The sequence below is a fragment of the Zingiber officinale genome, chromosome 10A (genome assembly GCF_018446385.1).
Source record: "Zingiber officinale cultivar Zhangliang chromosome 10A, Zo_v1.1, whole genome shotgun sequence".
Taxonomy (NCBI): Eukaryota; Viridiplantae; Streptophyta; class Magnoliopsida; order Zingiberales; family Zingiberaceae; genus Zingiber; species Zingiber officinale.
In genome coordinates this window covers 86,752,926-86,762,750 of record NC_056004.1, presented here as the reverse complement: position 1 = coordinate 86,762,750, position 9,825 = coordinate 86,752,926, and the positions used below count along the sequence as shown (strand labels likewise).

The window sequence follows — 9,825 nt, the reverse complement described above, 5'->3', positions numbered from 1 at the left end:
TAAAAATTACAATTTGAAAGATTAAATATGGTGTTGCTAAGTTTTTTTTGTTTTAATAATTCAGGTGTTTGACTTATGGCCAAATTGGTGTTGCTAAATTTTTAAGTTATAAAACGACTAAATCGATTTATCTTATTTAAAAATTCAACTCCAAATTAATCCTCATTTGAACAAGCATAACTTTAATAACTATGCTTATTACTCAATCGGTAAATTTTAAACTTAACTCTTAAATTTTATTTTGACAGTTTATTCGATTTTATTGTTTAAAAATTTGAGAAACAAATTTAAAAAATTATAATTCGATATGTCTATAAATAGTATAATCTTAAATAAATTAAGATTTTTTATTTTTTTACACTTTCTCTCTTTTATTATATCTTCTTCAATTACCCGCCGTATACGCACCCGAGTCCGACCTAAACCAGCTGCAGCGAAGCGTCCTATTCTACCCATTAACGGCGACGAGTCACTTTCTCGCCGTGGTCTCCGGCGGAAAGGAGCGGTGTGGTGGAGAGCAGCAAAGTCGAGGAGGAGTCAGAGGTGAGGACGAGAGAGATGGTATCGTCGCCGGTGGTAAACACTTACCCTCTTACCAACTACACCTTCGGGGCGAAGGAGCCCAAGATGGAGAAGGACACGTCCGTCGCTGATCGTCTCGCACGCATGAAGCTCAAGTACGTCCGTTTCTTTCTCCGTTTCCGCGATCGCTACGGGGATTCTGATTCGCTTTCTTCCCTCTCCCCGTCACTTAAACCCTAATTTGATATGTTAAAAGTCTTATCTTTCTACTTCAGTCTGGTTTCGAGATGCGAAATTGGTAATTATTCATGTGCTTATATATGTTTTTATTTCTATTTATTTATTTCTTTTTCATATCTTGCAATTCTTTGATAGATATTGGTAGCATATATACTTGTCTCTATCTGGCTTATTGAACAAAATGGGAAGAGAAACTATGGCATGAGAAAAGCAACTAGTTGTGATTAGATCATCAGATCGTGCGATGCACTTAGGCTGAGTTAAAGGACTTTTGGTCAGAGCTCGATGTTGGGTTATTCCTGCGGATCTTTTGTTGCTTAATTTCACCAAATTTAATGTGATCTTAGGCATGATTTGACTGTCCACTAGTTATGCTACGGTAGGTTATTAAAGGAAAGTGGTCACCTTCTGCCCTTCTAATTCATCTTTGTGGGAATTTACAGAATCCAAAAGCAATTATGTTCTTGATCTCCGTCCTCTTATGTAAGACAATTGTCTCTTTGTGGGAAAGACCTTGCATTTCTTTTAATGATAAATTGTTTCTTCATTGGTGATATTTTACTGCATAGAAGAGATGATTGGAGGTCGGATCTTATGGATGCTGTAGGAGAGATCAGGTTCATAGGTAGGCTGGGTAGCGATAGTGGAGGCAGATGCTGTCACAATAAGGGATAGAGTTACTATGGTTTTGCAAGGGGTGTGTTTGTGGCTAAATTGTGCTAGAGAAGGAATTTGAATTTCCGTAAAAAGGAGTATAAGTTAGGTAGATATAACACTCTAAGAGCATGTAGGTATAGTTTGAGTAGATGATAAAATAAACGAAAATAGTCTATGATGGTATTGATATGTTCCAATACGAATAATGGATTCTATAGTTATAAAAGTTGAATCTATTAGATGGATTGGTGTATAAAGGGGTTGAGGGAGGCAAAGAAATTTTGGTTAATATATTAAAAATAATTTAGATAAGTTGAATATTTATACTAATATCATTGTGCATCTGGTAAAGTTGTTGTTGTGTGACCAAAAGATTACGGGTTCGAATCCTGAAAACAACCTCTTGTAAAAAGTAGGATAAGACTACGTAGAATGGATCCTTCCCTGGGACCCCGCATAGTGAGAGCTTCGTGCACCGGGCTGTCCTTTTTTTTATCATTGTGCATCTGGTTTGATGAAGGAATAATATTCATATAGGATAAACATAGCTTGACAACGTTGGTGAATTTTTTAATATGATTGTTGATTATATTGGAAAAGTCTGTGCATCTTCTTTTCTTATTTTTTTTGTAGCTTTATTATTGATTTGGATATTTATAATTTACAATTTTTGATTGCTTCTTTTTGTTTGTTTCAGTTATATGAAAGAAGGCATGAGGACAAGTGTTGAAGGGATTTTGTTGGTAGATAACTAGACATAGTACCATTATTTTATTGGCTTTTCATTTCCCCTTGTTTTTACCCTTTCATTTGATCATAATGATAGTCCATCACTTGATCAACCTTTGTTCGTTATAGTATATTTCTCTGCACATTCATTAAATTGTTTTTTTTTCTTATTCTTTTAGGTTCAGGAGCACAACCACCCACATATACTGCTACTGCAAATAGGAAATACTTTCTGTAAACTCCCTGGTGGACGTTTGAAACCTGGAGAAAATGGTAGGCCATGCCATTTTAGATGTAGTCATGCTTAATGTCCTATTATCCCTGAGCTATATGTTATTGATTGCACGTCCAAAGTCTCTTCATACGTGATTCAAAGTTCTTGTGTCTGTTCTCAGAAATTGAAGGCTTGAAACGAAAACTGTTCAGCAAACTTGCGCCAAGTTCAGCTTCCTTTCAGCCAAATTGGCAGGTGTTTGACTTAATTTATTTGATTTGCATTCGTTTGATTTCCTTTTTTTGCTTTGCATAAGCTTATTTTATTGCCGGAATGAATCTCATTCCAAGAGAAAATAATGTACACTTGCTCTCATTATGATTTCCTAAATTATTGTCACGAGGAATTACATTTTTGGGAATTTGTTGAAAGAGAAAGTAGATTAACATAGGTTTAATGAATGCATTAATATGAATATGATGTCAAACAGTTTTTAGCTTTGCAATATTTGCTCTTTAGGGATATTAACTTAACTAACATAATTTCATTAGTTTTTAAATTTGCCAAATATAACATAGTTAATACTAGTATATGGTCTATAAATATTGTTATCAGTATATTATAATAAATTAATATAACTTTCTAAAATATATAATATAATTGATAAATTGTATTTCAAAATATAATTCAAAATCCCTAGTGGTGGAGGGTAAGATTATCATATAGTTTTGTGGGAATCACATTTTGATAATTTATGGCTACATATTTCACATTGTCATGTGAAGGGGAGCTTTGCACAATGGTAAAATTGTTGCCATGTGACCTAGAGGTCACGAGTTTGAGCCTCGGAAACATTCCAAGATAAGACTGCGTACAATAGACACTTCCTCGAGACTTGCATTGATGGGAGCTTTGTGCACCGAACTCCCTTTTTCACATTGCCATGTGAGATGCTAGGCAATCTAAATAAATGGTCAAACCAAACCATAGTTGTTAAAAGCGCATGAAGCACGCGCTTAAGCGCAAAGCGCAACAAGGCGTTAGCCTTGCGCTTCCGAGACCTCGAAAGCACACAAGGTCTCGGAAGCATTCGTTGTGCAAAAGCACAAGCGTGCGCTTTTGCGTGAGGTGCAACTAAGTTATCTTTTTTATTTTTTTTTTCTTTAATGCCCCTAAACAATACTGCGATTCGTGTTCACCGCCTGATCGTTTGCCCCTCGTGCCTCTCGAATCGTCTGCCTTTGAGTCTCGATGCGTCTCGATGGGTAAGATTATATTTTCACATTTTCTTTCTGTTTTTTTTTTTTTTTGCATTTTCTAGCTTCTTTGGCATCGGCAACGCCGAATGCGTCGCAGGACCTGTCCGATGCGTCGTGATGCCCTCGGCATCGCTAACTGCCACGGGCATCTTGACGTGTCAGATGCGTCGTTGGATGCGTCACGGGACTTGTCCAGTAGCACTGGATGCGTCGTGATGCCCTCGGTATTGCCGACTGTCGTGGGCATCTTGATGCGTCGTGATGACTACAGCCCGTGGCTTTGTTTTTTTTGGATTTATAATTAATTAATTAATTAATTCAAACAATTCCTCACTTAAATAGGGATAATGACTTTTATAAATCTTAATTAAATAACCCAATAAAATATATAAAAAATATATATATATAAAATTATTTTTAATAAATATTATTAATTCTTTATATTCTGTTTTCTCATAATTTAATGTTTAAAATTAAAAAATCTAATAAATATTATTAATTCATAATTTGTAAAGTGTGCGCTTCACATTGCGCTTTAAGCTCCAAGACTCTTGAGCGCTTTTTTGCGCTTTGTGCCTTTTGACAACTATGAACCAAACACAACAACGATATATTACTACAACGTTCCTGGGAATGTTCTAACACACCACATACCAAATGCTCACTTCTAGATGAGCAAATAGCTCTTCAAATCTAGCATCCATACTATTAGAGGTAGCAAGAGTAATTGTCTCCATTTTGTTACTTTTCGTTGGCAAAAAGGACTTTAATTGAAATACATCATTCCAGTCACGTAATATATTGTTATTTCTTTATTAAAAACATAAAAAATAAAGTAATATAGATTTTTACAGTTACAAAATTTTGACAATATGTTAAAAATAAGTACATGCTATAAGTTTTATTTTTTAGATTTTACCTAAATTATAAGGATAACATTGGCAGCTAAGCTCGATAAAAATTTTAATAGACAAGCTTAAACAAGCTCAATAAAAAAGTTGAACAAGGTTGAACACACTCAAGCTCAGCTTGGTTCAACTCAACTTGCTTTCGCTTCTATGAAAAGGCAGACAATTACAAATGTCCCAGGTGATTTTCCAACTAGATCCTCAAAACAGGTGGCTGCATTAGTATCCTCCTAAAAATGAACATTCTTATCTGATTCTTATTTATGATATTCATAATATGGATTCTCTTAGAAGGTAAAGAACTTCGTGTTCAAGGGAAAACCTTCAGGTAAGTACTGAACGTTTCCTGTAGGATGATGGCCTGGGAATCCCTGCAAAAATTGGAAGTTATTTTGGGATGATAAAAAAAATTGTCACTTAAAATAATTAGTGTTCAATTAAGAGTCTAAGGATGGGGTTGGGGCATTTAAGTTGTTAAGGAGCATGAAACTATGAATCATGTTTCATAAAAGAGGACATCACATAGTAAGTCTTCTATTCATTAAAGGCGGAGACGCTATTTTTTCTCTGAAGTAAGGAGATGCAGATGTCTTGGTCTGATTGACTTGCTTGATCCGATGACTGCTTTGCTTTGCTTTGCCCATTCCAAATGAGGAATTTGAAGACTAGAAGTGAGTCAATCCCCTTCTCTATTGATGATCAACTGATGTGGTTCCATATTCAAAGCTGAGCTTTCATTATTTTTCCCTCCATTAGCCTTCTTTACTCTAATATTTTGATAGAATTTATATACGCACATAATGTTTAAAGAACCATACTCAAGATTTCTGTCAAAAGTTGTTGCGAACTCATTTTTATGCAGGGGTCAATTTAATCAATAAGCTTTATCATGCGTTACTTTTTTTATGTTACTTATCTGTTTACCAACTTACAGATCGGGGAGTGTGTTGCTACTTGGTGGAGGCCAAACTTTGAGACAGTAATGTATCCATACTGCCCTCCTCACATTACAAAGCCAAAGGTAAGTTGCATTCATCACATCAGGGGCCAAATCTGTCGATTGTCATATCATACTAAACCAAACAACTTCTATTTCCAGGAATGCAAGAAGCTTTTCATTGTCCACCTCTCAGAAAGAGAGTATTTTGCTGTTCCTAAGAACTTGAAATTGCTTGCCGTTCCATTATTTGAACTATATGACAATGTTCAGGTAATATCATCTTCATATCTCGATATAAGTATAGTTTTTTCTCACCGTTCTATGAAGATTAGCTCGAGTACAATAACAGTAGATGTCTGACATGTTTATTAGAAACACCACTTATCGATAATAACCTTTTTGAAGCTCATCCTAATCTCTTTGCACAACTTTTGATAAGTTTACCAATTTAGAACCTATTCTATTAGCCATAACAAATTTTCTATATTTTAGTCGTGTTTTCCAACGGGAAAACTATGAGATACATATCTGAAACAATAATCATTATTTTGATGCAGAGATACGGACCTGTCATTTCTACAATTCCTCAACAGTTGTCAAGGTTCCAGTTCAACATGGTCACATCATGAAACTGGCGGATTAAGCCAAGCAGGAAATCACCTACGGCGATTTAATTTGATCGTTTGTGATGGATAATACTTTGAGATTTTAATCGTATGCTTGAAGGAATGTTTTTTTTTACCTATTCTTCATTTCTCAGTCAAAATTTTCCTAGTAGGTCCTGTTGGAAGTATCCGAGATCACTTCAATTTGATGCTGGAAACCATTTACTTTTATCTCGACCATTTCCTTTGCTTTTTGGCACGTTGGAAGGATAGGAATGGGGAGAACGCTGATGATGAGTAGCAATTGCAGCATAAGGTGAAAAATCACTTAACAGTCCCTTCAAGATGGTCCTCGAAGGGGATAAATTATGAGGGTGTTTTGTCCAGAGGACTCAGGACAGTAGTAATATTGCAGTGCTTTTGTGTAAGTCGGTGCAAAATAATTTTCAGAGAGATGTTGATATGGCCTCTGTGCCACAATGATTGGACAATTATATATTTAATTTTAATAATAAATAGACAGTCTTTTCTTTTGATTTATTTATAGGATAAATTTTAGTTAGGAAGTGCATATAGAGAATGGGAAAAGATTGTGACAAGGCTGCAAGTAACTTAATATTAATCTAATTGCTTTAGTAGGTATATTTATATCATTAAAACAGGGGAAAAGATATATTTATTATAAAATAAAATATGTTTAACAAATCTATCCTCCTCTAGCAATAAAATAATAACAAAGAAGAATGGTGCTTGTCCATAGACTCCATACCATTTTAAGTCATTTGTACCTAAATTTAAAAATTCATGAAACAAATTACTATTCCTGTATTTAATAGATTAAGTTATCTTTCAAAAATCTAAAGCACCTGCTAAAAATAAATAAAAACTTAAAAGAATTTTAAACACATGTTAAAAATAAATAAAATCAAGCTACACACGTGGACTAATTGGGAAAAGAAAATTGATAAATGTTCGTGAATAAATTTAATGTTTAATTTGATAAAATTTTATTTATATTCATTTAATAAATATAAAATTAATTAAATGAATAAATTTAAATAACTTATTAAATTAAATGAGCAAAATAATATATATATATATATATATATATACTAGTGATTGTGCACACGCGTTGCGTGTAAACATCTCTAACGATTAAAAAAAATCCAATGTTCATTCTATATCTAATGTACGGAAGGAAAACATAATATTAACCTATCTATCTTCCATCATCTGGTAATAGTACATCTTTGTAAACGACATTTCCGGTATACACACCCAATCGACGCTCTATCTTTCCATCTGTTACCAAAATTTTCGTAGTTTGTTCAGAAACTCCTCTCGAAAGTGCAACATACAACTGTCCATGGCTAAACACATGATTGCGAAGAAAAATACCAACATTTGGTATTGTTTGACCGTGTGATTTATTTATTGTTAAAGCGAAACTCAGTCTTATGGGGAATTGTTTACGTGTCAATTCAAATGGTAGTCCTGAATTTTCTTCACTTTTCAAAGGCATTCGATGAAGAAAATACCTAGTATCCTTGTGAGGACCTGTAATGATCTCTGCATTTATGAAGTTTCTACCAAGACTACGACATATCAACCTTGTGCCATTACACAATTCAAGTTCAGGTGCAACATTTCTCAATAGCATAATAGGACAACCTACTTTTAGAGTAATTATATGTGGTGGCAAACCGCTTGGAGTAAGAAAATTTAAAAATTCCTCTTGGAAAAAGTTATTGTTGTCATCTTCAACGCTATCCCAAGATATATATTCCTTCTCTTCCCCTGGAAAATTTGAAATAAGAATGTCATTAATTATGTCAACATCAACATTTTTTGGTGTGATAATTGCTCTTCCAACCATATAGTTTGCATCATTGACATTTTCCATCATACAATGTCTCATATAGATCTCATATTTTGCTGAAGATGTATTATATTTACACGATTCCAAAATGTCGACCTCGAAATACTTGCAGCGATTTGTTCTCTTACAGATCCCCTTTTTACAACTGGTAGTACTTGACGAAAATCTCCACCAAAAACCATAGTCTTCCCGCCAAATGCCAAGACATTTCCCATAATATCTTGAAATGTTTTGTTAACAGATTCAAACGAATAACTATTTGCCATTGGAGCCTCATCCCATACTATAGCTATAGCCGAGGCACGTCTAATCAACTCTACAAGGTCACTTTGTTTTTCAATTTTGCAAAGAGTACCTGCTGTTGGCATAAGTGGTATTTTAAGTCGTGAATGTGTTGTCCGTCCATTAGGTAATAGTGTTGCAGCTATCCCTGACGTTGCTACCGCAATTACAATTTTACCTTGCTTTCTTAAATGAGCTAAAATTGAACGATATAAAAAGGTTTTCCCAGTTCCTCCTGGACCATCAATGAAAAAAAGTTTTGATTCATTGTGCACCACACTTTGAGTGATAATGTCAAATGTCATCTTCTGTTGAGGATTCAATAATTGAATGGATCTCAAATCTTCATCTAAAATTTGAATGGAAAGCTCATCTTCAATTATCCTAGGAAGTGGTGTATCATCCATAAACTCAATACTTATTGATGGCAAATCAAAATCATCGAGCTTTTTTTTATATTGATGTAATAATCTCCGTTGCTCAAGCAATAATCTATTTATGATGAAAACATTATTCGATGAAGCCGATCTACCAAAATCATCTGACATTTGGGGGTGAAATTTATCCCAAAGTTGTCGAACTCTTGTAGGTTGACAAAAAATCAATATTGATACAAATAACCGTCTTAATGCAAATGACATTTTCATAGAGCATGCTTCTTGTAGATAATGATGAATATAATTGTCATGTTGAAGGAGGCCTCGATTTTCAGCTGCTTCTTTAAATGTTGTATATAGGACCTCATTCACCCTCATTAGATCTTCAAAAGACTTAGGTCCTCTTACATGATTCAGAAGGATACGTAGATAGAATCTTTCACCTTCATATGGTGAAACAACATATATCCTCCCAACGACTTTATTTTGGCCAACCCGTGGAACCCATATCTTTTGACTTTGTATCCATCTGTAATATTGTGGAAATTCCTGAAATAAATATTTTCCAATCAAGGTAGAGCCATTATTTACCTTGAAAAATTCTATAAGCATAGTTTTTGATATATCATCATCTTGAAGTACATCACTTATCTGTCGACTTGAGGTAAAAGTAATTGTTTGTTGATTTGGAAAATGTAATTGTAATCTAATTACAGAAGGATACATCCGGCTAAATTCAAACGCAAATATTCGCCATAATGCCTCTGGAGGACAAATCCACCTCCCATCCACATATTGTTGTATTTCATCACATCCCTGTCCGTTTCGTAATTCTAATGTCACTCTATCTGGTCCTTTATGAATATATTTGTATATATATTTGACACAATTTATTCCTCCACACACTTCAACATTTATATGGCAATCGTATTTGATTAGAAGCCACGGATTATATGGAACAACCCAACCATTGTCAACCATGATTTGGCTGTCGTGGTTAATTGATATGGGTGCTCCTTCAGGTCTTCGATATAATGGATATGAGTCATTTCCCTGAGTTGTGTATGGTTGAAAGGGTTTTGGGAATTTCTTTTTGCAAATACCATCTCGCATACATGGACTTTTAGTATTAAGTGATCCACATGGTCCATGTATCATGTGATGAATAATTGCTTCGTAAAGTTGCACTTCATCTCTTGGTGATGGTATTTCA

The 9,825-nt window shown here is 34.4% G+C and overlaps 1 protein-coding gene across 1 annotated transcript; it reads left to right on the top strand.

Moving 5' to 3' along the window:
* Positions 1 to 389: 389 nt before the first annotated feature.
* On the top strand, positions 390 to 6,614 carry LOC122027737 (pre-mRNA cleavage factor Im 25 kDa subunit 2-like). Its single transcript, XM_042586746.1, has 7 exons — positions 390 to 677; positions 2,117 to 2,162; positions 2,328 to 2,421; positions 2,544 to 2,617; positions 5,464 to 5,550; positions 5,629 to 5,739; positions 6,027 to 6,614. Exons 1-7 carry the CDS (start codon positions 559 to 561, stop codon positions 6,096 to 6,098), a joined length of 603 nt encoding a protein of 200 aa, XP_042442680.1. The 5' UTR covers positions 390 to 558; the 3' UTR covers positions 6,099 to 6,614.
* Positions 6,615 to 9,825: the final 3,211 nt, after the last annotated feature.